The following is a 26247-nucleotide window of genomic DNA, read 5'->3' as shown; positions in this document are numbered from 1 at the left end:
CAGGTTTCAATGCTATGAGACAGACAAGCAGACTGATTTCAAACAGGCAAATTCTCAGCTGGGAATTTAGTGAGGAATAGACGAGTACTCTGTTGGAGCTGCAGGCAGAAAGGCTGCTCTATAGCACATTGTTTAAATGGAGAGGAATGGAATCAAGATGAAGTGGCTCTTATTCAAAGTCTAACTAGAAAAGCACAGGCTTAAGAAGGCTGGAAGATGTGTCGTAACAGCTGGGCACTTTACTGAGCAAACTGCAAGAAGTTTAAGATGTTTTTTAAAGCATACATTTATGAAACAGAGCCAATATCAAAAGATTGCCTTGGCCAGCTCTTAAGAATCTTATATACTAAGTTACAGCACAGCCTAGGGAAAAACTAATTAGAATAGTTTATTTTAAGTTGTGCAATTTTTTTAAAGGTGAGTGAAATTGTTGTCACTTCGGTGTCAGTTCTTTGAGGTTACAAAGATACATATTTTATCTAGGAAGCTGTGGCCACAAAACTGAAGTCTTGCATACCATTTGTAACTTTGTACAGTTCCTCATCATGAAACATAAAACTATCACAAGGAAGAGACCACTTTATCAAGTTTCAGTTTCCTTATTTTGAAAGAGGAATGGCATCTCAGAGTAGGTGAGATGTTCATAGGAGATGTTTCCCCAAAGCCATCTGCTTAAATGATTGTTTATAGCTCTTCCAAATCTTTGTGCTTTAGGAGAAATTTTGAGTTCATATTCAAGTGTGGACTTCCTTTGTACATAATGAACTTTTGAAAAACATGTTCTGACAGACTAAAAATAAATGACTGCCCTAAGTACTGATCCCAAACTGTTTCATATGAATACATATAAATATTTTTCTGTTTTTTAATACATACTTTTCTTGCAGAAGCCATGAGAGGGAGCTGCCTTTTTAGTCTGCAGATTAAATTGTTACAAACAAAACAAGTCATTAACATGCAATGTTGCATTCACATTGCAGTTTGCAGTAATATAATTCCAGTACTTGAGAAACTCTATTCAACCTAGAGTCTTGGTGGCTGCACTTGAAATTTCATTATTGTTTATGCCATTCCTGCTGAATCCAAATACTTTATTTGTCTTGACGCAGGTTGCCAGAAGTACTGCAGCTGCCAGTACAGCTGTCACCCTGAAATCTTGCCTTTTTGGCAGCTTGAACACAAGCATCATCTCATCAGTGTATGTAGCCTTAGTCCAAATAGCCAATATGCTAAATCCATTCTCTTTGCCATCTAGTGAGTTGATGGTCAAACATATTTCACAGTACTGCAGCCCCATCTCTTTACAGATTAACATTGATCTTTAGCATTTTGGGTTTCATTGCTACATTTTCAAGCACTGCAAGTAGCATTTTACTTGACTGTTTTTCATCCTTACAGGTTCTCCGATACCACCATCTCAGTCTCCACAGTCACTTTTGATGGGAGCTAGGTTGCAAAGTGCTCCAACTCTCACAGATATTTACCAAAACAAACAGAAGCTCAGAAAGCAGCATTCAGATCCAGTATGCCCATCTTATGCTGGGTATGGATACAGTCATTCTCCACAACCAAGTCGGCCAGGTAGCCTGGGAACATCACCAACCAAACATATGGGATCGTCACCTAGGAGTTCAGACTGGCTGTTCAAAACTCCATTACCAACAATAATTGGCTCTCCTACTAAGGTCTGTTAAGTTTACCAACATCTGTAAATTGTCTGACATCATTCTCAAGAATATTTTTGTGTGCTAACCTTATTTTTTATATATATATTTTTTTGGTTTTGTTTCTTTAAGGCTACGGCTCCTTTCAAAATACCTAAAACACAAGCATCCTCAAACTTGCTGGCTCTGGCTAATCGCCAAGGGTCAGTAGATGCCCCACTGCAGCCTAAAGACATCACCGAACCAAGGGATTTCACACATTTCCACTTGACACAAGGAAGTGAAAAGCAAGCAGGAGAGCAGCACAGTAAAGCTACGTTCGGCAGGTAGGCATTGTAGCATTTATGACCTGGAAAACTGTGTAGGTAATTTGGCAGAAGCATGTATGTTTCACATAGCAATTTGGAGGGGCAGAGCATGCAGAAAATGAGTGGTGAGGATATGCTGATGTTTATTGTACATAACAAGCTCTCAGTACTGTGTATAAATATAGCATGGACTTCCTGAAGCACTCTGTCTTGCTGTCTAGTTCCCTTTTGTTTTGATTATCTGAATAAGGAAGTCTCATTGCCTACGTGAAGACTGTTCAGTTTTGCTTCAAAATCCAAATGGCAAGACTTGCAATATAAATTATTAAGGGAAAAAGGTTCCTTTATGGTTAGCTCTGTTTCAGTAGGGCCATGATGAACAGTGAGATTTCAAGGCTTTTTGTACTTCTGTTGAAGAGTTCTCTATAACCAATATAACACCAAAAATCTGAAAGCCAGCTTCTGCTGTGAGTTAGATAGGAGGAACTTACTGAAAAATCTTGTTCTGCATTCATATGCTTTTTTGTCTAGATCTGTTAGTACTGGGAAGCTATCAGATCAGCAAGTGAAGACTACCCTTGGCGGCCAGTTATATCAAGGCAGTACAGACAGCCTCAATACAGAGCGACCGATGGATACAGGTAAGGAACAGACTGATACATTCAAATGGACTTTATGTGTTTTTTTTTAATGGAGTGCCATATAGATCTTGTTCTGCTTCCAAACTCAGTAGTTTGTTGCAATAATTTTTAGTGTCAGTACAGAAGCCTTTTTTTAATTATCTTTAAGGGAATATATTCCAGTTCCTTAACATAGCTTTAAAAATAAGTGAGACAGGAAAGTATCTCTATGCTAAATACAGGAACATCACTGCCTATAGTAGCTAGAGTTTTTTTTTTTTTTTTGTGCAGATGGAAGAAGTTCTGCAGACACTGCTAGTCTTTAGCCTTCAGACCTACCATGGTCTGCATTTAGAAGTTTTCTGTTGTGTCGTTTGCTGAAAGACTGATGTTGTTCTCAGGCTCTCAGAGAAAGCCCCTGTTGTTTTTTTTCTAGGTAGGGGTAGAGAGATAAAAAAATAAAAAGATGTATGCAGGTCACATCTTGGTTCTTTTTTTTTGTATTGCCAAGATTGTCCACTCAGCTTATTTTATTTGTTGTCAGAACTTATAACTATTCTTGGGTCTACATCAAAGCATGGTGTGTTGCAGTACTCTGGTTTTCTGCATATAATTACAAAATGGTATGACTGTATGCAATAGGGACTAACGTGAAGATTTTATCTTCCAGCTCCAGCAGGGGCCTATGGAATTACAGTTGGACCTCCTTCCATGGGAAGTGGGGCAAGTTCTCGAGCTGTCATGTTTACTGTTGGGTCTCCTCCAAGCAGTGCCACCCCTCCTACCTGCACCCATATGGTCCTCAGAACAAGAACCACCTCAGGTAAGACTTCCCTGGCAGCTGTGGACTGCCATCAAACAATATTCAGGCTTGCCCACCTCTTGAGATGGTAATCTGCCTACTGCCATGCACAATAGGTCCTCTAGCCCATATGAAGTGCTGTGTCTAGTTGAGATAAATCCTGGACTTCTGCCTTTTCTCTACTAAAGAGAACGCCAGAGGCACCGATTTACTATCCAGCAGTGTATAACACCTTGTGTACACTGTTTTGCTCCACCACAGGGAGTTTTAACAGCACCTATGACAAAGGTGGAGAGGAACGATTACATCTCTTATTCTGCATTTTTGCCCACTGTTATGCGTTGTACCAGAAGCAACATAAAAATGAGCCGACTGCATTTTAGCATGTCAGCTACATTGTCAAATATCAAAGATCCCAAGGTAAATGCCTGAATCTGCTCGGGATGAGCAGGAGTCTGTATTTGCAGCAGTGTGCTTTTGTGAACTATAGCACAACCTGTCTGTCCTATGGGGCTGCCTGCCTTGGAATCCCTGTCAGCCAATTTCCAGAATCCATTTTATAAATCATCACTGTATTAAGGTGCAGCCCTTGCATTCTCTACAGAGTGATGCGAGGAGCAAAGAAGAGATCCTCCCAAGAGTGAATCTGTGGTGATTACTGATTTGTCACTTGCTATCATCTGCAGCCCCAGAGCTACAAAATGGAACAACCTATTAGACTGAATGTGTGTGTTATTTTTCTTGTAGTTGGATCAAACAGTTCTGGAGGGTCTCTCTGCTCTACTAGTGGCCGTGTATATATGGGCTCCCCTCCTGGTATTTATATGGGTTCTTCTCCTCCGGGAGCCGAGGCAGCTCCAAGTCTGAAGTACATGCCTTATGGTACTTCGCCTCCCAGCTTAGAGGGCTTTATCACTTTTGAAGCTCCCGAATTGCCTGAGGAAACTTTAATGGAGGTATAGAAAAAATAATTTAATGTTTTATAATGTTTAATGCTGCTAAAACAGAGACATGGTAAAAACAGGACTGTGTAGTGCACTTGGTAGTTTCCTCTTCACTGTCTCAGATATTCCTTTTTAAGACCTTGAAAATATTCCTGTAGCAAATGTGACCATTTCTCTTTGATAGTTATTCCTGGCATTTCTTGTATTTGAATAGGTAACCAAAGGAACATGACTGCTTTTGTTCACCAGAGCCTTCCAAATAGGCCTCTGTTTTAATGCCAAGACTTTGGACGTGGGTGCTGACAGAAGCAATGTCGTTCTAGGCATTGTATTTAACTGCTTCTTCGCAGTCAGTAGATGACATTAAATCCTACTTGTGGGAAGAGTGTCCTATATTTTTTTTAAATGTGTGGAGGAGTGGCGCTTTAAAAGCACATATTGGTGTGGTCCTTCACCAGAATGCTATCATTGGACTATAAATTTCTCAAGGCAGATTGCTGTTCTGTTTTCTCATTCACATCTAGCTGGAAGGTGTTTGGTTACTTATTGAATCTATACGTTATAACATGAATGTTTGACAGTGCACTGTTTTCTTCCCACAGATAGAGTTTAAAATTTATTTAAACCTGCATTACTAATGAAAAGATTATAAATATTACTAAAATGTGTTTGTTTAGTTTTGAAGGCTGATACTCTTTCTGAGCAGGGACCATGCATGTAGTGTCTGTTTTAGTCATCAACAGCCAGTGAGTTGTTAACTCCAATTTAAGTTGTTTGTCTTAAAAGGCAACCTTTGGCAACAGCCACATTTTAATATAACTTAATTCTAGATCCAAGTGTAAATTTGAGCGACGCAGATAAGCATGAAGCTTCAGATCAGTTCTTTTGTAGGTATTAAGTCTGTTATATAATAAAAGCCAAACATTCCTCCTGGCTTCTCATATGAGTACCAAGCATACTTCTGGGTTGCTGATAATATAATAACAAGTAGTACGTCTCACTTGTGATTCTCTTACTTGCTCAGATTTCAACAAACATAGAAACTCCGTGTCCCAGTTCCTTTGGCTTTGTCAAAAGACTGAAGTATAAGCTTACAGTATCTTGAAATCATTAACAAAGAACCAATTAATATCTGTTGATCCTTTTGGATCCATTTGGTTCTGTAGTCTCTAGTGCTGACTCTACTATGTGATTTCTGCATAAAATTAACATATCAAAAGATCCTCAAGTACTTAAAAAGAGTTTTAATTGTACTTGTTTGCCTTATGGCTTATAGTTGTTAAATTGTCATCTCCTTTTCCTCTGACAGAGAGAACATACAGATACACTGCGTCATCTGAACATGATGCTGACATTTACAGAATGTGTTCTGGATCTGACAGCAGTACGGGGAGGGAACCCAGACCTGTGTACTTCTGCAGTATCACTGTACCAAATCCAAGAGAGCATAGTTGTTGATCAGATTAGCCAACTAAGCAAAGAATGGGGGTAAGTATGTGGTCAAATAGTATCAAGAGAACTAGTAAAAAACAGATGCATCAAAAATGTTTTCGGACAACCTATGCCCTCTTTTTGTTTGGAGTGATTATTTACTACATAGAATGTTATTTAAGAGTACATTTTTAACAACTGAAGACACATGAGAAAGATATAGCAAAGGATAGAGAGAGATGTGCTAATAGATAGGTGAGGACCATGTTTTCTGGCCTGCCACATAAGCTGGGGAAAGTGGCGAGAATTGCAGACTTGCGTTGAAGTAGTTTGTTTCTGAACCTGGAAATCTGTGTACCATCTTGTTTCAAATCCAAGTCCTCTGTGATCCTGTTGATCAGGCTGAAGCAGCAGCTCTGAGGTGGAGGGAAGGAGTATCCAACTTTGACCTTTAATCAGTGTAGCCTATCAGACCTAATACAAAATCAGAAGCAAGGAGAAATTTGGAACGGTGGAAAAGGGCAGTTCTACTTCCTGCCTTCTTTCTGGGGAAAAAAAAAAGGAAAAGAAAAAAAAATCCCTGCAAAGTGTTTGCATTTCACAACACTGAGAATACCAGGGGCATGGGAAATGACGCTGCAAGAAAAGGACACCCAGTTGCTTGTGGTAAGACCTTGACCTCAGGCGTTCAGTCCCCATGAAGAAGGGTTCCTTTTAAAAATGCCTGCGTTAAAGCAGTTTGTGTTTGCTGCAATTACTGGATGAGCAGATGTACTCTCAACCCGTGACAGGGTGTTTGTGGAGGGAAAGGAGGGGTGGAGTTGCATTTAAAACATCTGTTTTTTCTGCTGCTGCTGGGTCTTGTGTAGGATTGTGATAAAAAGTGGTATCTGCCTAAGGCTTGGATATGTTCGAGAGAAGTTTTTTGATATATAATTACTTATTTTCCCCCAGACAAGTAGAGCAGCTTGTGCTGTACATGAAAGCAGCCCAGTTACTGGCATCTTCTCTGCATCTTGCCAAAGCACAGGTCAAATCAGGGAAACTGAACCCATCCACTGCTGTTAAGCAAGGTAGGTGCAATATAATCTCAATTTCTCTGCTTGCGAATTTCCTTTAGTTATATGTCACTCAAAAAGCTGAAGTTGCAACATTTTTGTTGTCTTCTGTACAAGGTCATTGTAGATAAGTACAGTTGCAAAATTCTGATAGTAAACAAAGATACAACAATCAACTGTTAAGAAATGGGCGGTTATTAATTTGAAACTTTATGATTTGATATATTTGATACTTCATTCATACTAGTAGCAGAGTAAGTAAACATTAGAAACACAAGATTAAACAGATTAACTTTACCTACCACTGGAGGAAGCTGTACTTAGGCTGTTCGTGGTGGTGGTGGTGTTTTTTTAATTTCTTATTTTTTCCCCAGTTGTGAAAAGCCTCAATGAGAGATACAAATTCTGTATCAGCATGTGCAAGAAACTGACAGAAAAGTTGAATCGTTTCTTTTCGGATAAGCAGAGGTTCATTGATGAAATCAACAGTGTAACTGCAGAGAAACTCATTTACAGCTGTGCTGTAGAAATGGTAAGTCGCTCCTTTTACCTAAATGATAGGACATTGAGATTGATAACACGTAGATTCCTTTTCTCACATACCTCTTATTCATAACCAGAAAATAAAATGTATGTTTCCAGATTTGGAAACATACATAGCCATTTTTGTAACTCTTTCACTTTCCATCCTGCCCTCCCTTAACTGTGGCTAAAGTCCTTGTCATATACTGTTCCTCAGGGATATTTCCCCTACATCAGTACATTTGATACATAAACACTAGGAAATGAACTCCTAAGTCACACAGCCTCTAGAAGTGCCCTATGTGCTGAAATACCATCCAGTATGGTTTACTAAAGCACAGAAACAACAGAAGTAGCTTCCTCAGTCTGCCAGGTCAATTTGAGGAACACCAGCCTTGTTCATACAAAGCAAATGTGGCACATGTGGAAGCTTTTTTATGTAATTGAGAAACTTTATATCTGCCAGAGAGCAGGTACAGTAAGCATACTAGAAACTTAAATGCTTTTTTTGATGAGAGGGAAGTCTTTTTCACTATAGGTGTCACAAAAAAGGTACCAGCAAATATTGTGTTTAACCCTGATAATAGTGCACAATTAATTTGACTTCTTTACAAGAGAATATAGGTATGAGAACAAGCATACTTATTTGTATATTGTCATAATTTCAGAATATGTTGTAACACATAAGCACATGAGATCAAAAAGTGCTTTTACAACTTACGTGCAGAATGCCCTTTGCTAATACAGCACAGGGGCTCTGTTTTCTGACTGCATTTTGTTGTCTTACTGTCATAAAAACAGATCAGCTTAATTAAGGCTCAAAAATAGTTTTTAATCCATTTTGAATTTTTCATTTCAGTATTTGCCTAAAGCAATATATGTAACTGAATCTACTGAATGATTCCAGGTTCAGTCAGCAGCTCTAGATGAGATGTTTCAGCAAACTGAAGATATTACATATCGATACCACAAAGCAGCCTTGCTGCTGGAAGGACTGACTAAAATACTGCAAGACCCTGCAGATATAGAAAATGTACACAAGTGTAAGTTTATGCTCGATGAAAATAATGAAAATTACACAGAAATGGATTATAACACTGAATTCATCACTTTTTTTCCTTTTTTGACCTTTCTGTTTTTCAGATAAGTCTAGCATCGAGCGAAGGCTTTCTGCACTTTGCTATAGCACAGTGGCTGTATATGAGCAGTAGGAATATCCCAAGGACCAGATGGCGTGAACATAAGGGACCACATCAGTGATACTGCACTTTTTTCACTACAGCTTAATTGTTGTCCTTGTTCTGCCCCACGTGGAAGATGATTCTTACATTTCTGTGGTGACTACCAAAGAAGCAGCAGCATACTCAAAGAGGAGAAATTCCAAAAGTACATTTGTAGAAAACTTGCCTTACAGATCCAGCAGCTCCTTTTTCTTCCTAGCAACAGAATTTAAAAGAATCTGTCTTCACATTTCAAACTGATCCTTGTACGTGTGTTTTGACTTGAATGATCAGGGTTTTTTTCCTCATGAGGTCTATAGAGACTGGATCCTTCTGCATCAGGTACAAAAAGACATTTCCCTCAGAAGAGTCCCTCAAAAGTTCGTGGAAAAAAAGGTTTTAAATTGTCAGTAAAATGTGTCTGACTACATTTGGGAAACCCTAACCATGTGCAAGTGCTGTTGAAAGCTTTTGGGGCTAAGCTGGCTTGTATCTGAGCTCACATGTTGTAAACATGGCTCAGCTTGTCTTGTGAAGGGATGGTGAGAAAGTGTTCTTTTATTGGGGGGGGGGGGGGAGGGGGGAATGGTAATGGAAGAAATTGCGCTCCATCTGTGCAAAATCCTCAGTGGATTTTCAGCTGATGTGGATACAATTTGAAGATCTTCTTCCAAAACACTTTGTTTTGCACTAATTTACTAAAGCAACTGTATATTCATTTTTGAAGAACTATATAAAAAAAAAAAGAGAGAGAAGGCACAATGAACTTGGCTGAATTTCATTTCAGTGTACATAAAATTCTTTTCAGAATTTCAAATGTAGCTTCTAGAAGACTTTCAAACAAACTGTAAAAACTTGTATTCATGTGAACCTTTCCATTTTATACCTATTTGTCTAATACTTGAGTAACTACTGCTCTGGACTTTCTCAGTGATAGCAATGTTGAGTTGCTGGTTGTTTGCTTTTTATATAGATTTGGTTGCATCTTTTGTTGTGCATGCGAATTGTGCATTAATGCCTGCAGTCTGTAGGGGTGTAATGACAGTTCTCAGTAGTCTTGCTTCTTGGGCAGTATTACAAGAAATACTGTAAACTGAGAGGTTCTGCAAGGAACCACACAAAACCAGAAAATAATGTTGGGATTTGAGATGCTGATAAATTGATGTAGAATATCTACATAGTGTGTGTGAAAAATCAGGATTATTTTGTGTGCATTTTGGGGGAGAGGTGGGAAGCTTCATTTAGCCTTATAGGCATTATCATTTCAAGCATCCCATGAGATTATCAGGACAGCGATTTGCAAAGTATTTAAGCAGATCAGCTTCTCTGGAAATGGTTCCTTTTACTTTATTTTTGGGACTTTTTTTGTTACTCAACTGCTTGAATACTTGAATAAACCATTCTCCAGGACAAAATCATTTTAATCCTCTTAAACACAGTGGTCTGAACTATTTGACAAAGTTGTACAGGGCTTACACATCAAAATACTCTTTCAGTGTTTGGATAACCATGTGTTTCCTTTACTTTGACAGAGTAATGTACTTTTTACCTTATTTATCTGTATGAAATTCCAACAGTTAATTTGAAAGTGTTTGTTTATATAATGTTTGTATTTTTAGGTCTTTAATACGGTGTTTCTACCTCTCCTTTGTAATTGCATGCATTATTCTTGAAACTAGGTAATAACTCACTGAACTGTTGTGTAATAGCCTTTTTATTATGGCCTGTATAAATGTATATTAAGGTAAAATAAATACTGACACTAGAAGTGTTTCTATGGTAAAGCTGAGTTTGTGTATGTCTGTAACCAAAGATCAATGCTGTTAACTTCAGAGAGGGGGAAAAAAAAAACAAAAAAACAAAACCAACTGTCTGTACTCAGCTCATTAAATCAATTGCTGAATGTTGCCTGGAAGCTGAATCTACTTGGGTCAAGAGACACTCACCTCAGGGAGATGGGGCAATGAGCTCATTATCTCTGGATAACTCTGGCACAAAGTGTCCCCAAGTTTGTTTTCTGTTGCTTTGGGAAAACAGTGTACCCTGCTTTGTTGTTTGTTTGTTGTTGTTGTTCATGGGGTTTGGTGGTTGTTTTTGTTGTGTTGTTTTTTGTTTTTTTTTTTTAAAAAAAAAAAACAGCTTTGAAAACAAATACGTTAAGTAGGTTCTTAGGTAACAGTTGTACATTCTTTCAGCAAGGTGCTTGTTTGTTGCCTCCAGCAAAGAGGAGCTGACTGGGCTGCCAAGACAGCATATACAGAACTAAAAATAAATAAATAATGATAGGAAAAAAAAATGGCAGTAAGTTACAATTTCTGTCCAGGCCTTACAAAAAGCAGGTTTCCTCCAGTTTGTAGCTAATACCCTCTCCCCAGCTGAGGTGTGCTGTTATAGCTGGTACACAGCTGTTGTATTTCTTAGCTGTAGTATCATTTTTTTTTCCATTTTATTAAAAAATAAAACCTGCGCTCATGACTGGCATATAACAATAAAAGAAGATGAGGAGTGAGTGAGCAGGGAATGCTAATGAAATATCTGAACATGAATCTAGGAACACAGTGAAAGCCTTAAAGCACGAGTCTAGGAGATAGTTCTTGGGAAAAGCAGCCTCATGATTTTTTATTGGTTTTCTTTTTTTCCCTCAGGATTCAAGTTCATTCTCCTCGCTCCTGCCAGCGAGGCTACAGCTGCACAAACAAGAGAAGAAAAGGGCTATTCTTGCTCCCTGTCTTCAGGAGGAGGAGGCCGATGCTCATACCCTGTCTTTCTGTATAAGCTCATTCCACAGAGATCCTGAAGCTGTCCTCTGTCTTCAGCTCTCCGCACTGAACAGCAGGTGCTCGTTTTTTTTTGTTGTTTGTTTTAGCCTTTTGAAAGATAGAACTTGAAAGGATACTTGATGTACTGCTTTTCTAGTTCAACTCTAGCATCTACTCAAGAATGCCATGTTCTTCTATACTTCTGTATTTTCACTTTCTCCTTAATGTGTAGAATTGACTGAGAAATCTAAAATATAGTTTAATTCTGACGTTTGCTGCTTTTTATGTGCAAGATTAATTCTTGACCTTTCCTCTGATACAGAGGATGAAATCTAGTGGATCTAACTCACAGCCGATTTATTACAAATTACTTAAGAAACATTTTTCAGTTGAGATGTGAGTTGTTGGTCCTGGGACTCGCTAAGTTCTGCATTGCTCTTGCTACTTTATCCAGCAACATCAAGATATTCCTGTTGTCACCTTATGGGTTCAGAGGCAGTAATTGTTGTGATCCATTGGTACCACGGCACAGTGCAGCGTACAGTCCAGGGGCACTGAAAACGGAAGCTTTCTCCTTGCTGTAGATCACATAAAGCTGGACACTGTTGCTTTCAGAGCTTGTTGAGGCTTTGAAATTCAGACAGGCTGACTTGTGATCTGGCTTGTGACCTGCCTCATTTGACTCATGTTGCTGCTTCTGTTTTTGTTTTGTATGGTTTGGTTGTTTTTTAATTTTGATCCTTTGTCTTTTTGTCATTTGCTCTGAACTCTGCTTGTCACTGACTTTTTTTTGACTGTCTAACCTGAGCCATAACCCGAGCTGTGGCTTTTCAGTAGAACTGCATGTTTTGCTCCTCCTTTCTGTAGGTCAAGGAAGTATATCTCAGTAACTCTTCTCTTGAAGTCATTCGGAGCCCAGTCTCCTTGACTCTTGGCACTGCTGCTTTGGACAAACACCTTTTTCAATAGCCCTTTGTATGTGGCAGGCTCCCCCCTCCTCTTCAGCTGAAAGCAAACGAAATGCCAGTGGTGCTGTTGAGTCTCGTTGCAGTCTTCGTGCCAATCATTTTCATTGTTTCTTTGTGGCTCTTTCACATTTTCCGTGCTCCAGCTATGTCTACAATGCAGCCCACAGACCACGGCTTTGTACTGCAGAGTATCTTGTTCTTGCAAATGTGAGATCAGCCGTAGCTTTCAAAACAAGTGATGCCATAAATGAACTGAGACGCATTTATTCTTGTAGGTTCCTTAAAGCTCCTCCCTGTTGTTAGTTTTCTGCACTTGCTTTTTTTTTTTTTGATGGAATGTTATTTGGGCTTTTGTATCTGCCTGGCTTGTTGTGCCACTGCCCAGATGATGTAACTTAGGAGTAAACACTTGGATACACATTTAAGTGAGAATTTAGGATTGCCAGCCTGGCTAAAAACTTGGTTATGTCAGGGTGGTGTGTGAGCTAATAAAATATGTATAGAAGAGCTGCGTTATTCGGTGGACTCTTGAAAGCAAACGCTGCATATCTGATCCTGTAAGGGAAGGTTCTCCTTCAGCAGGCTCTACTGGCTGCTGTTGGGGAAGGGAATCAACCGCGGTGCCTTGCTAGAGCTGACTGCAGGAGGGGAGCTGGAGCAAGAGGCTGCTCGGCAAGGAGGGAAGAGGGGCAGCAGCGCAGATTCTCAATCAGACATCTCCTGCCGCTCTGTGCCTACTCCTGGCGATCAGAGAACCTCCGGCACTGCTTACCTCCCGCTCCTCCTGCCGGTGATGCCTTTCCCAGAAATAGCTCTCATCTTCATTGTCCCTTAGTGACCGAATGCAAATAGAAACGCTGTCAGCTCCTTCACACCCCGCACTTCTCAGGAATCGGGGGGCGGGAGGGGACTTTGGCCTTGCCCCTGGGCTGCGAGCCTCGCCCAGCGGCTGCCGGCCTCCAGGCGGGGCCGCTGCCCCCCTCCGGCCGGGCACAGCCCCCGGGGACCCGGCACGGGCAGCGCAGGGGGCTCGGCCCCGACCGGGACCCTCCGGGGGCTGGGGGCGCCCCCTCCTCCGGGGCCTTTTCCCGCGAGTTTTGTCCCCAGGCCCCGCCCCCGATGCCCAAGCCCCGCCCCCTACCCCACAGGCCCCGCCCCCCGAGCCCCTGTTTCCATTCGTCGGGGACCGGGGAGCGGCTCCGGGGCTGGGTCCGTCCCGCATCAGGGGGTGCCGGGGGGTCGCAGGCGCCCACGGGCAGGCTCCGGGTCCCCGCAGCGCCCAGCGGGCATGGAGAGGATGCAGCAGGTCGTGGGGAGGGCCAGGGCGGCCTTCAGCTCGGGACGGTGCCGCTCGCTGGAGTTCAGGCTGCAGCAGCTGAAGAACCTGGAGCGGATGGTGCGGGAGAAGGAGAAGGAGATCCTGGCGGCCCTGCAGTCGGATCTGCACAAGGTCTGTGCGCAGGGGCAGTTGGCAGCTGGGGGAAAAGCGGCAGCCCCTGGGTTGCATCCTGCTCGTTGAGTGGTGAAAGGGCTTGGGCTGGGAAGGGGCTTAAAGACCATCCAGCTCCAACCCCCTGCCATGGGCAGGGTGTCATCCACGGGATCAGCATGGCCAGGACCTTGAACGGCGCCTGTGCAGCTGGATGAGCTCGGGGGCCACCCGTGGGTGCAGGAGGTGAGTGCCTGCTGTCAGCACTCTTTGCAAGCTGCCTGTCATTGCAGTGTGGTCACAACGCGTACAGCCACGAGGTTATGGGAGTACTGGGAGAGCTGGCCCAGGCCATGGAGAATTTGCCATCATGGGCGGCTCCTCAGCCGGTGAAGAAGAACCTGCTGACGATGCGGGATGAGGCGTACATTTACCCCGAGCCGCTGGGGGTGGTGCTGGTGATCGGTGCCTGGAATTACCCCTTCATGCTGGTTGTGCAGCCGCTGATCGGAGCTATTGCAGCAGGTGGGGACCTGCATGGGGTCTGGGTCTGTGTGGGGGCCATGGGAGGTGAGAAGATTGCAAGGGTTGAGCAACCGCACTGGTTTTGTCTCCTAGGCAATGCGGTGGTGGTGAAGCCATCAGAGGTCAGTGAGCACACATCCCAGCTGTTGGCAGATCTCCTCCCTCAGTACCTGGATGAGGTGAGTGTTGCTCTGCACTGCACTCGTTGTTCCACGCCACCTCGTGGCTGCTCCAGTGAGCTGCTACAGACCAGAGGAACCACAACAGGCTCATATACCCCCAGGAGCTGAAGCATTGTCTGACATCTGTTGCCCTGTTTCAGAGAGGCTGTTCCACTTACAGCATGGCTCTGCCGTACAATTTGCTCTCAGGAACTAAAAACATTCTCTAGGTGGGGAGAGAGAGCTGAGGAAGGGGAGAGCCTGGTGGTCACTCGTGCTGTTGGCTTCAAAGTGTAGAAGAAGCTTGACAGCATGACTCAGCCCTGGCCTCTAACTCTGTTTCTTTCTCATTTCTGTGGGACAGTTCAATCAGTGGAGTTTCATGTTGTTAGAAGCAGCCCAGGTTGCAGTCTAGCCCAAAAGCGAGTTTGCCTCATGGAGAGCTGCCCACTGGATGTAATTCATTTAGTCAGGGTCAGTGTGAGTCTGACTCTTGTCCCTGCAGGAGCTGTACCCGGTGGTCACAGGAGGAGTGCCTGAGACAACGGAGCTGCTGACGCAGAGATTCGACCACATCCTCTACACTGGGAACACCACCGTGGGCAAAATCGTGATGGCAGCGGCTGCCAAGCACCTGACGCCCGTCACCCTGGAGCTGGGTGGGAAGAGCCCCTGCTACATCGACAAGGACTGCGACCTGGCCGTCGCCTGCAGGTCGGGCTGTCATGGGCCCAGGGCAGGGGCTAAACACTGGGGCTGGGGCAGGAAGACGTGTCTGGGCCGCTACGGGCTCAAAGGTGATGGTGGGGTGGCGGTGGGGACTGGAGGGGGCTGAGTGTCCCTGTTGCTGCAGGCGGATAACGTGGGGGAAGTACATGAACTGTGGGCAAACCTGCATTGCCCCGGACTACATCCTGTGCGAGCCGTCCATCCAGAGCCAGGTGGTGGAGAACATTAAGGCGACTCTGCAGGTGAGCGCGGAGGCTCTCGTGCTGTGGCCGCTGTCACCTCGGAGGTGTCAGTTTGTGACACGGAGGCCCCGGAGCCGTGGCCGTGCTGCAGGTGAGTGAAGGGCTTTGGTTCTGCTCTGCCCTTTGCCAGGAGTTCTATGGGGAAGATGTGAAGAAGTCTCCGGATTACGAGAGGATCGTCAACAAGCGCCACTTCAGGAGGATCGTGAGCCTGCTGGAAGGCCAGAAGATCGCGCACGGGGGAGAGACGGATGAGGCCTCCTGCTTCATAGGTAGCTGTGGCGCGTGGTGGGCAGAGGCCCTGTGGCGGGCCCCATCTGCTGTGCTGCTGACCTCATGCCCTGTGTGCCCTCCCGCTTGCCTCAGCACCCACCATCCTGACGGACGTTTCTGCGGAGTCCAAGGTGATGGAGGAGGAGATCTTTGGGCCGGTGCTTCCGATTGTGTCAGTGAAGGGCGTGGACGAAGCCATTGAGTTCATCAACAGTCGGGAGAAGCCCCTTGCCCTCTATGTCTTCTCCAACGACAAGAAGGTGGGTCAGGGCTCTGTGTGGCTCGATGCTGGGTGCAGCCGTCCCAGGCCCAGCTCGGTGCTGGGCCCTGTTGGCTGCTGTTTGTGGGTGGATTGCAGCTTTTGTGTCCTGTGGGACAGGCGTGTCTGCAGGCAGAGTTGCCAGAGCCCCCAGGGCACATGCAGAAGCAGTCAGGATCTACCTGGTGTTGTGAAACAGGGGTGGATAAAAGGCTGAATTTCCTGCTTGGAATCCAGGTCGCCATGCAGTGATCCTAGGGACTTTGAATGTTTTGCTGTGGAGGAGGGTTCTTGTGTTTCCAGCTTTTCCATTTCAATTAGTGTTGTGTGGAGAGGGCTTATCTGAGGTGTCAGCCAGAGAAAGTGAAAGTGAAAGCTTTTTCATAGAATCACAGAATCACAGAATTTCTAGGTTGGAAGAGACCTCAAGATCATCGAGTCCAACCTCTAACCTAACACGAACAGTCCCCACTAAACCATATCCCTAAGCTCTACATCTAAACGTCTTTTGAAGACTTCCAGGGATGGTGACTCCACCACCTCCCTGGGCAGCCTGTTCCAATGCCTCACAACCCTTTCAGTAAAGAAGCTCTTCCTTTTGTTCCATGGCAGAGACCTGTTGGTCTCTGCTAGGCCCTTGTTATCTTGTTGTTTTTTCTTCTGTCAGGTAATCAAGAGAGTCATCTCAGAAACCTCCAGTGGGGGCGTTACTGGAAATGATGTTATCATGCATTACTTGCTCTCAAGTTTACCCTTTGGTGGTGTCGGTAAGTTTCTGGGGCTCCTGAAGTGTTGTGATTTGGTGCTTGTGCCACAGCACTGCAGTGGTTGGCTTGTGCCCAGCTACTCCTGCGCCTGTCACCTGTGAAGGGTCTTTGTATAGCAGGTCTCAGTAACAACTACAAATTGTACAAGTCTCTTAAGAGAGAGGAAACATGAGAGAATAAGAGATGGAAGTATGTTTGGTATGTGTTGTTGGGAGGATTGAAGCATGTAGCATAGAGTAATGTGAAAGGTGTTTTCAAAACATTAGTTGTGACCAGGGTGATCAGCAGTAACTGCTGGGGGGAGGGTGCAGATGGACACCTTAGAGACTGGGAAGTTCTGCAGAGAGGAAGGACACATCCTCCCTGCAGGAATATAGGGGAGAAGTTAAGCTTTGAAACTACAGCAAGCCAAAATGTGGATAGGTAACTTGCACTGCAGCTGGCCAGCAATGGAAACTTTCCTGTGTTCCTGCTTGCCGTGCTGGTGGCCACAAGTAGCCAAAGGCTTGGCCTGCCAAGCCTGTGGTGTGACCTGGTTTGGTTGTGTGTCCTAGGGAACAGCGGGATGGGTGCCTACCATGGCAAGCACAGCTTTGAGACCTTCTCCCACCGCCGCGCCTGCTTGATCAAGGACCTGAAGATGGAGGGCATGAACAAACTCCGGTACCCGCCTGGCAGCCAGAAGAAGCTGGATTGGGCCAAGTTCTTCATTTTGAAGCGGTTTAACAAGGTCCGAGTTGGACTGTCGTTGAAGTGATTACTGTGAATTTCATGTTTATGGCTCATTAGATATGAAAGATACCAGGTGTAGGAGTTGAACATTTATTGCAGCTTTTCAAACAGCAGGGCTATTAATAAGGCACCTTTCTGCCACATCTTTGTAGGCAAAGTTTCTGCTAGTTCAAAATGGGATTGATATTCATCAGTAGTGCCTGACATCTTTCTTGTATTGTACTGGAAAATGTGAATCTGGATCAGGATGTTTAACTATTCATGTAATACCTAAACAGTCTGAGTAGATTTGTCATTTCACCAACTAATGAATTTCATAAAATTTTCTATATAACATAGAAAGAGAACAAGTGTCTCAATGGGCAATAAACCTTTGGTGTTGGGTGGGTTTTTTTGGCTTATGGTAGTACTGCAGGGCTGCAAGTCAGCATTATTTGTTTAGAAATGCTTGTCACAAGATAAGTTCTCACTCGGCACCGTTCCAGGAGACTCAGCTGGTATTTTGCAACACATAAAGCAACCTCAGCTTGTTTCTGGTCCATAGCTGGCTAAAAGATGCCCCTGCCAAGGCCAAGGGGCCATCTCCCAGGATGGCATCACGGTGCTGCTCTGTCACTCCTGTCAGTACAGAGGAGCCTCAGGTTTCTGTGAGGGCATGGCCCGGTAGCAGTCTCGGGCCCCAGGATGAGATGCAGGCTGGGATGTTTGCCTGCTCTGTGTGCTGCCAAGCATGGGCAGCAATGCAGTGGCATGGAAATCCTTTGGCTGAAGGGGGAGAATTTTCAAGCAGGAGAGCAGACTGGAAAATGGCCACTGTGGAAAGCACAGGTAAGTAGCGGTCTCGGTGTTCCTGCAGACACCCTCTTGTGGGTGTGCTCACTGCAGAGGATGCGTTGCAGCGCTGACACCCAGGACACAACGCAATGCTCCACTCCCAGAGTTCACAGACTCTTCCTCTGGCTGCAGTAGCACAAACCCCTTGTCTAATTTTTTTTTGGACTCTCAGGCAGCACGGCACGTGGACAGAGCTTCAACATAACCTGTGTGCAAGCGTGCTAAATAGGATCAAGGAGAGCGTGTTCACAAGGTGTTGCTCCTATGAGAAAAGTTCCCACTTTTTCTCCTTGTGTCGTGTTGAGTGTGAGCCCAGCTCCTTTTCATCTATCACAGTGCAAAGGAGCCACCAAGCCCAGCCTGGTTTTCTTTACATTGTGCCTGCTGCGTGCAAGTACGGGCAGTTGCTTGTCACTCTTTTCCACCGCAGGCTGGCTACTGCTGAGGTTTGTGCAATCGCTTGTGAAATGTTCATGTGCTGGCTGAGCCACAACCCGCAAGTTGTTTGCAAAGCCACCTAGCTGCAGGAAAGGCAGGCTTTGTGTCGGGGGGAGCGGCAGCTCAGGCACAGCGCCTTGGGATTAAGCTTGTGTCCTGCCCTTGGAGAGACGCTGATCTGGGAAAACAGCGTGGAGATGGAGCTGATGTGAGGGGAGCAGGGGTCCAGGGGGGTCTGGGTGTAGATGTGGGGTGCCTGGGAGCTGCTGGACAGCAAATGCTCTGCTGCAGCCCTATCTTGGGGGCATGAGCAGCTGGCTCCTGGCCCTGCACAACAGCGAGGTGAGCGAGCAGGTGCAGAATTAGCTGGGCATGGTTTTGGCTGAGGAGCTTCACAATAATACATACGGCCTCTGTAAGAGTGTCGGGTATGCTGCCTGAGGAAGTGCACCATCTGAAATGACAGCAAGTCACACCTCTGCAGTAAGTTCCCAGTAACCCGCTGCAGTTCCTGGAAGTTGGTGCGGGACTGATTTCACGGGAATGAGCCCGGCCTTGGGTCAGTGTCATTCCCTGGATGTGTGACTCGTGTTCAGCACGTGAGAGCTGCCTCAAGGTTACGCTGCTCGCCGCTCAGCCCCCTGCTCTTGCTTCTTTTGCCCGTGTCCCCCCCACGTGTGACTTCAGGGCCCGGCTCTTCCTCGGCTGCCAGCGACCGCAGCCTCTGCGTCCCCCCGGAGCAGGGGGAGCTGGAAGAGCCCCACGGCTCAAGGCCGTGATGCCACGGCAGTCAGGGGAGGGGCCGCCCCGTGCCATCTCCCCTGCTAGATAAGGCAGCCGGCACGGGGGGGACTTTGCCCGGGCCCTGGCGCTGCCGGCCCCGACCGCGACCCGCGGGAAAACCCGCGCTGGCCCCGCCCCCTGCGGCCAAAGCCCCGCCCCCAGCGGCCAAAGCCCCGCCCCCAGCGCCGCTTCCATTCCGGGGCGGAGCGGCCGGGGAGGGAGGGACGGGGACAGGGGACAGGGGGACACCGGCACTGCCCGCACGGCCCCGCAGCGCCCAGCGGGCATGGAGAGGATGCAGCAGGTCGTGGGGAGGGCCAGGGCGGCCTTCAGCTCGGGACGGTGCCGCTCGCTGGAGTTCAGGCTGCAGCAGCTGAAGAACCTGGAGCGGATGGTGCGGGAGAAGGAGAAGGAGATCCTGGCGGCCCTGCAGTCGGATCTGCACAAGGTCTGTGCGCAGGGGCGGTTGGCAGCTGGGGGAAAAGCGGCAGCCCCTGGGTTGCATCCTGCTCGTTGAGTGGTGAAAGGGTGTGGGCTTAAAGACCATCCAGCTCCGACCCCCTGCCGTGGGCAGGGTGGCACCCACGGGATCAGCATGGCCAGGACCCAGTGACCCTGGCCTTGAACGGCGCTTGTGCAGCTGGATGAGCTCAGGGGCCACCCATGGGTGCCCGCTGTCAGCACTCTTTGCAAGCTGCCTGTCGTTGCAGAGCGGGCACAACGCGTACAGCCATGAGATCATGGGAGTGCTGGTGGAGCTGGCCCTGGTCATGGAGAAGCTGCCATCCTGGGCAGCCCCTCAGCCGGTGAAGAAGAACCTGCTGACGATGCGGGATGAGGCGTACATCTACCCCGAGCCGCTGGGGGTGGTGCTGGTGATCGGTGCCTGGAACTACCCCTTCGTCCTGGTCATGCAGCCACTGATCGGGGCCATCGCAGCAGGTGGGGACCCACGTGTGGCCCAGGTCCCCTGTGGGGTCTGTGTGGGGGCTGTGGGAGGTGAGAGGAGCACAAAGGTTGAGCAGCAGCACTGGGTTTGTGTCCTAGGCAATGCGGTAGTGGTGAAGCCGTCAGAGGTCAGTGAGCACACGTCCCAGCTGATTGCTGATATCCTCCCTCAGTACCTGGACCGGGTGAGTACAGCTTTGCATAAGGTGTGTTGTTCATCGGTATCTCTTGGCTGCTCCAGTGCAGCTGCCCCAGGCTAGGGGAGATCCTGCAGGTCACCAGTGCTGTAGGCTTCAAAGCCTGGAAGCATCTCTACAGCCGGACTCAGCCCAGGCCTCCAACTCAGTTTCTTCCTAGTTTGTATGGGGCAGTGCAATCAGTGGAGTTTTACGTGGTTAGAAGGAGCCCAGGTTGCAGTCTAGCCCAAAAGCGAGTTTGCCTCATGGAGAGCTGCTCTCTGGATGTACTTGCTTTGAGACAGGGTCGGTGTGAGTGTCTCTTGTCCCTGCAGGAGCTGTACCCGGTGGTCACAGGAGGAGTGCCTGAGACAACGGAGCTGCTGAAGCAGAGATTCGACCACATCCTGTACACCGGGAACACCGCCGTGGGCAAAATCGTGATGGCAGCGGCTGCCAAGCACCTGACGCCCGTCACCCTGGAGCTGGGTGGGAAGAGCCCCTGCTACATCGACAAGGACTGCGACCTGGCCGTCGCCTGCAGGTCGGGCTGTCATGGGCCCAGGGCAGGGGCTAAACACTGGGGCTGGGGCAGGTGAATGTGTCTGGGCCGCTACGGGCTCATAGGTGACGGTGGGGTGGCGGTGGGGACTGGAGGGGGCTGAGTGTCCCTGTTGCTGCAGGCGGATAACATGGGGGAAGTACATGAACTGTGGGCAAACCTGCATTGCCCCGGACTACATCCTGTGCGAGCCGTCCATCCAGAGCCAGGTGGTGGAGAACATTAAGGCAACTCTGCAGGTGAGCGCGGAGGCTCTCGTGCTGTGGCCGCTGTCACCTCGGAGGTGTCAGTTTGTGACACGGAGGCCCCGGAGCCGTGGCCGTGCTGCAGGTGAGTGAAGGGCTTTGGTTCTGCTCTGCCCTTTGCCAGGAGTTCTATGGGGAAGACGTGAAGAAGTCTCCGGATTACGAGAGGATCGTCAACAAGCGCCACTTCAGGAGGATCGTGAGCCTGCTGGAAGGCCAGAAGATCGCGCACGGGGGAGAGACGGATGAGGCCTCCTGCTTCATAGGTAGCTGTGGCGCGTGGTGGGCAGAGGCCCTGTGGCGGACCCCATGTGCTGTGCTGCTGACCTCATGCCCTGTGTGCCCTCCCGCTTGCCTCAGCACCCACCATCCTGACGGACGTTTCTGCGGAGTCCAAGGTGATGGAGGAGGAGATCTTTGGGCCGGTGCTTCCGATTGTGTCAGTGAAGGGCGTGGACGAAGCCATTGAGTTCATCAACGGTCGGGAGAAGCCCCTTGCCCTCTATGTCTTCTCCAACGACAAGAAGGTGGGTCAGGGCTCTGTGTGGCTCGATGCTGGGTGCAGCCGTCCCAGGCCCAGCTCGGTGCTGGGCCCTGTTGGCTGCTGTTTGTGGGTGGATTGCAGCTTTTGTGTCCTGTGGGACAGGCGTGTCCGCAGGCAGAGTTGCCAGAGCCCCCAGGGCACATGCTGAAGCAGTCAGGATCTACCTGGTGTTGTGAAACAGGGGTGGATAAAAGGCTGAATTTCCTGCTTGGAATCCAGGTCACCATGCAGTGATCCTAGGGACTTTGAATGTTTTGCTGTGGAGGAGGGTTCTTGTGTTTCCAGCTTTTCCATTTCAATTAGTGTTTTGTGGAGTGAGGTGTCAGCCAGAGAAAGTGAACGTGAGGGCCTGTTGTCGCATGGCTCCCTTCCCAGTGCTGATTGATGTCGTCTGGTCTCTGCTGGGCCTTTGTAATTTTGTTGTTGTTTTTTCTTCTGTCAGGTAATCAAGAGAGTCATCTCAGAAACCTCCAGTGGGGGCGTTACTGGAAATGATGTCATCATGCATTTCTTCCTCTCAACCTTACCCTTTGGTGGTGTCGGTGAGTTTCTGGGGCTCCTTAAGTGTTGTGACTTGGTGCTTGTGCCACAGCACTGCAGTGGTTGGCTTGTGCCCGGTACTCTGCGTCTGTCACATGGGAAGGGTCTTTGTATAGCAGGACTCAATAACAACCACAGATCCTACAAGTCCCTTAGGAGAGGGGCCAAGAGAGGGAAGTATGTTTGGTATGTGTTGTTGGGAGGATTGAAGCATTTAGTGCAGATTCATTTAATTTCTTTTTATTAGTTTTCCAGGAAGCTAGTTGAGCTTTCCAGAAAAGGGTTTGGATGTCACGGTGCTCACAAACTGGTGGCGAGGCAGTGGTGTTCTTCTGCTGTGACCATCAAACACTGTGTGGGGACTGAGAAGCTGAGGTGTACCCTGCCAGGGAGCTCAGGAGAAACCCTTTTCACTCAGCATGGGTCAGGTCTCAGAGGCACATGTGGAGTTTTGAGGGAGGGAGCAAGATCCAGGGGAGTGCTGGGCATGGCTCAGATGCATAGGGAACAGCACCTACAGGGACACACTGAAATCCTGGAGTCTGTGTGGTCAAAGGGGTGTGGGGAAGATGAGAAATGGAGTGCAGGTGGACATCTTAGAGACTGAGAGGTTCTGTGGAGAGGAAGGACACAGCCTCCCAGCAGGAATATAGGGAAAAAGTTGTGCTTTAGAACTGCAGCAAGCCAAAATGCAGGTAGATAACTTGCACTGCAGCTGGCCAGCACTGGAAACTTTCCTGTGTTCCTGCTTGCCGTGCTGGTGGCCACAAGTAGCCAAAGGCTTGGCCTGCCAAGCCTGTGGTGTGACCTGGCTTGGTTGTGTGTCCCAGGGAACAGCGGGATGGGCGCCTACCACGGCAAGCACAGCTTTGAGACCTTCTCCCACCACCGCGCCTGCTTGATCAAGGACCTGAAGATGGAGGGCACAAATAAACTCCGGTACCCACCTGGCAGCCAGAAGAAGCTGGATTGGGCCAAGTTCTTCGTTTTGAAGCGGTTTAACAAGGGCCGCTTGGGACTGATCTTCTTGGCCCTGCTGGGGGTTGTGGCAGCAGTGGTGATAAAGGTGAGCTTTGGCTCTTTGCTCTCTACCCGAGTGCGTGTACAATTCATCTTATCTGCTGCCAGTTTTGCAATTGCAGTCCTTTCTTAGAGCCTGGCCTGTTTGTTTGTTTTTTGTCCTGACACGATATCTGGCCTATCTGAAATAGCTAAAATCTGTTTTCACTCTTGCATATGATATCTAGAATAGGAATGTCCTTAGAGAAATTTCCTAGGTTTCTGTACTATTTCTTGCTCTGCCCTGGGTGGTGACACCTCTGAGAAACTCCCTGCAGAGGTACACAGAGTTTGGTGTATTTTGGACAGGTCTCTTAGGTGTGATTTCATTTTCAGGGCTTGCTTCAGCAGGGCAGTGCATAGGGCTGTGATATAAAGCTGAGGTCTGTGACAAGCTCTTGTTCATTGCCTGGTTGCAGCCCCTTTCTGACCTCAGCTCAGTTATTTATCTTTCCTCCCCTGTTTCCAGTTGGGTAACGAGGAAGGATTGGATGTCCTCACGTCTGTGCAGGAAGCAGAAGCCTGCTAGCAGCAGCTGGAGGACTCAGGATGCCTCCTGAGATGGAGCAATAAGATCTGCATCTCCAAGCTTGCCTCACATTGGTTCTCTGTGGCTGCAGACCAGGCGCTATGCGTGCCTGTGTGGCTGCTTCTCACAAAGCTTAGCTGAGCATCCTTCCTGGCACTGCCCTGGGGATTTAGTAGCCTTAAGGGAGCAGCCATTGCTCAAAAAGGAGCTGGCAGTTTGTTGTTCCGCGTTGTTACTGCTGTGAGGGGAAGTGCAGGAGCCCAACCAGCAGGAGGAAATCACCTGTCTCCACATTTGAGTGCAGGAGGAAGTGCAAGAGCCAACAACTGGCTCAGGCCTTGCAGTAACAGCCAGGGAAGCAAGCCCTGCCTAGGTGAATGACTTCTCAGTGAAGAGGGGGAACTCACAGCATCTTGAAATCATTTGGGTTTTCTCAGAGTCACCAGTCTGTGCTGAAGAGAAAAGCTCTCTTGATTGTGCTGGCTGTTCAGAGGCTGGGCTGGCTCAGTGGGTGTTAAGGAGCAGCAGGTTTCAGAGCTCTGCTGTTGCTGTTACAGTGAGGTAGGCATCTTTTTCTTTTCCTGTGTGCAGACCTGGTTTGAAATTGGGTGAAGCTTTGCTAGAGTAGTGAATGTGGGGCTTGGAGAGGTTCCCCCTGACACCAGAGAGCAATGCTTTCCCTGGTAGCACTCAGAGCTCATTCAGTGTCCAAGATAACCAGCAGTGTGTGCATGCTGTGGGGACAGGAGGCGGGTGAGCTGGTGCCAGTGACACCCTGGGGAAGCAGAAGGGAAGGAAGGGGCTTTGCTTCATGCTGTTCTAAAAAGACAAATGGTTTTGTTTCAACAACTTTATCACAGGACGGTGGTGTTTTTTGCTTTCACAGATGGCTTACTAGTGAAGAGAGGAGAAGACACCGTAACCCATGTGCAAGATATTCTGAGTGCTCACTTTGAGTCTATTTCTTTAAGTCTTTTTTTTTTTTTTTTTCCTTTTTGAGCTGGATTATTTCAGTGAGCTGTTGAGCACAAAGAGTAGCCCTGGGAAGGCACTAAACAGGGAGAAGCCTTGGACTCATGTTTACTAAAAGGCCGTAATGAAAGAAAGGGACCTTTGGGTACAAGCTCTCAAAAGGAGAACAGAAGAGCAAGAGACACCAGTACCTACCACCAGCCCGTGCCATGCAGAGCACAGCTTCCAGGAACACGCACCCTGTGTCTTACACCAAACTGCTTCACTTCTTTCAGTGACAAACAGGAGCTCAAGTTTCAGCTGTCACTGGGCTGACGTTTTCCCTGCGTTTTTTGGGATGGTTGCTCTTCTGTCGTGCTCCAAACAGCCACCCTCTTGGTGACAAGTCTGAGGCTGTGCTCCTGCTGTGCTCGCTGATGATTTGTGCCCATAGTGAAGGTTATGAATAAACCAAGCTTGCCTTCTAATTGAGGTGAAATATTCCCAGATCCCTATGAGCAAGAATCATCCATAGTCGGTCAGGTGATGCAGACTGCCACCCTTTTTGGGGCTCTGGTTTTCACCACGTGCCTCTTAACAATTATTTGACAATTAGAAGCTAACAAAGAAGATTATGCGCTGCTCATATTTTACTAATAAGAATATCTTATGCTTGTACAAAAAAAAAAACAAAAAAAAAAAACAACTTCATGGCCTGTAGAGAGAAGTGGTAATCATGAAAAACCTGTTCCTGGTTGGAGTCTTTGAAGAGGAAACAATTACAGGAAGTGCGTGTACTCCTTTGTGTTTGAGCTTCTGGGTCTGCTATAATCTTGCACTGGGTTATAACAGGGGACCTGTTCTAGCTTGGGGAGACAATACTGGAGAAATTTAAGATGAAAGGACTTAGTAAATGTTGTTTAAATAAAATTTAAAGTGATGAAAGGAAGAGGAAGTAATTCTTAGAAAATTGTATTCGCTGTGCAGGAGGTGGGATTTCTTCATGTCTGGTGAAAATCCATACAATAACTATTTTTAATTATATATTTTGCAAGTACAAAATAAATGCTAAGAACTTAAATAATGAAGCAAGTGTGGTAAAGTCGCTGCAGTCTCCTGTGGAATCCTGCCTGTCCTCTGCCACTCCTGGTGCTGGCCAAACATTACAGACGTGTTGCAAGGTGTCAAGCTGATTAACAGACATGCCCCAGGACAGAAACACAGA

At 47.1% G+C, this 26247-nt stretch overlaps 3 protein-coding genes across 4 annotated transcripts in view; all 3 read left to right on the top strand.

Moving 5' to 3' along the window:
* The window catches only part of ULK2 (unc-51 like autophagy activating kinase 2), a 39769-nt gene extending 29416 nt beyond the window's left edge, over positions 1-10353 (top strand). The window contains exons 19-28 of the mRNA XM_027472676.3: positions 1399-1685; positions 1797-1990; positions 2504-2613; positions 3263-3415; positions 4142-4350; positions 5648-5826; positions 6724-6842; positions 7202-7359; positions 8257-8392; positions 8493-10353. Of these exons, the coding sequence (XP_027328477.3) occupies positions 1399-1685; positions 1797-1990; positions 2504-2613; positions 3263-3415; positions 4142-4350; positions 5648-5826; positions 6724-6842; positions 7202-7359; positions 8257-8392; positions 8493-8560 (1613 nt within the window). The 3' untranslated portion in view covers positions 8561-10353. The remainder of the gene's footprint in view (positions 1-1398; positions 1686-1796; positions 1991-2503; positions 2614-3262; positions 3416-4141; positions 4351-5647; positions 5827-6723; positions 6843-7201; positions 7360-8256; positions 8393-8492) is intronic.
* Positions 10354-13455: 3102 nt separating this feature from the next.
* LOC113839590 (aldehyde dehydrogenase family 3 member A2) lies at positions 13456-17800 on the top strand. Its single transcript, XM_005023083.4, has 9 exons — positions 13456-13746; positions 14019-14250; positions 14344-14429; positions 14917-15125; positions 15265-15382; positions 15513-15654; positions 15749-15915; positions 16582-16681; positions 17236-17800. Exons 1-9 carry the CDS (start codon positions 13585-13587, stop codon positions 17436-17438), a joined length of 1419 nt encoding a protein of 472 aa, XP_005023140.4. The 5' UTR covers positions 13456-13584; the 3' UTR covers positions 17439-17800.
* Positions 17801-19666: 1866 nt separating this feature from the next.
* LOC101792386 (aldehyde dehydrogenase family 3 member A2) lies at positions 19667-26110 on the top strand. 2 transcript variants are annotated; one of them, XM_072026106.1, is made up of 11 exons: positions 19677-19916; positions 20179-20410; positions 20516-20601; positions 20928-21136; positions 21276-21393; positions 21524-21665; positions 21760-21926; positions 22386-22485; positions 23314-23549; positions 24509-24632; positions 24958-26110. In XM_072026106.1, the coding sequence occupies exons 1-10, from the start codon at positions 19755-19757 to the stop codon at positions 24587-24589; spliced, it is 1533 nt and encodes a 510-aa protein (XP_071882207.1). In that variant the 5' UTR covers positions 19677-19754; the 3' UTR covers positions 24590-24632; positions 24958-26110. The 2 variants fall into 2 exon arrangements, with proteins under 2 accessions (XP_038021688.2, XP_071882207.1); XM_038165760.2 differs by lacking the exon at positions 24509-24632 and having other exon boundaries at positions 19667-19916.
* The last annotated feature ends 137 nt before the right edge of the window (positions 26111-26247 follow it).

This window comes from Anas platyrhynchos, chromosome 20 (assembly GCF_047663525.1).
Source record: "Anas platyrhynchos isolate ZD024472 breed Pekin duck chromosome 20, IASCAAS_PekinDuck_T2T, whole genome shotgun sequence".
Lineage (NCBI taxonomy): Eukaryota > Metazoa > Chordata > Aves > Anseriformes > Anatidae > Anas > Anas platyrhynchos.
The sequence above is the reverse complement of the archived record's forward strand: the minus strand, read 5'-3'. Positions and strand labels throughout refer to the sequence as shown.

Bases quoted from the DNA above. Each gene is read 5' to 3' on its own strand.
- LOC113839590 (XM_005023083.4), top strand. From the start codon at position 13,585: ATGGAGAGGATGCAGCAGGTCGTGGGGAGGGCCAGGGCGGCCTTCAGC. The intron at 13,747-14,018 runs GTCTGTGCGCAG...CTGTCATTGCAG, and splicing joins TGCAGTCGGATCTGCACAAG to TGTGGTCACAACGCGTACAG. The intron at 15,655-15,748 runs GTAGCTGTGGCG...CGCTTGCCTCAG, and splicing joins TGAGGCCTCCTGCTTCATAG to CACCCACCATCCTGACGGAC.
- LOC101792386 (XM_072026106.1), top strand. From the start codon at position 19,755: ATGGAGAGGATGCAGCAGGTCGTGGGGAGGGCCAGGGCGGCCTTCAGC. The intron at 21,137-21,275 runs GTCGGGCTGTCA...CTGTTGCTGCAG, and splicing joins GACCTGGCCGTCGCCTGCAG to GCGGATAACATGGGGGAAGT. The intron at 22,486-23,313 runs GTGAGTTTCTGG...TGTGTGTCCCAG, and splicing joins CTTACCCTTTGGTGGTGTCG to GGAACAGCGGGATGGGCGCC.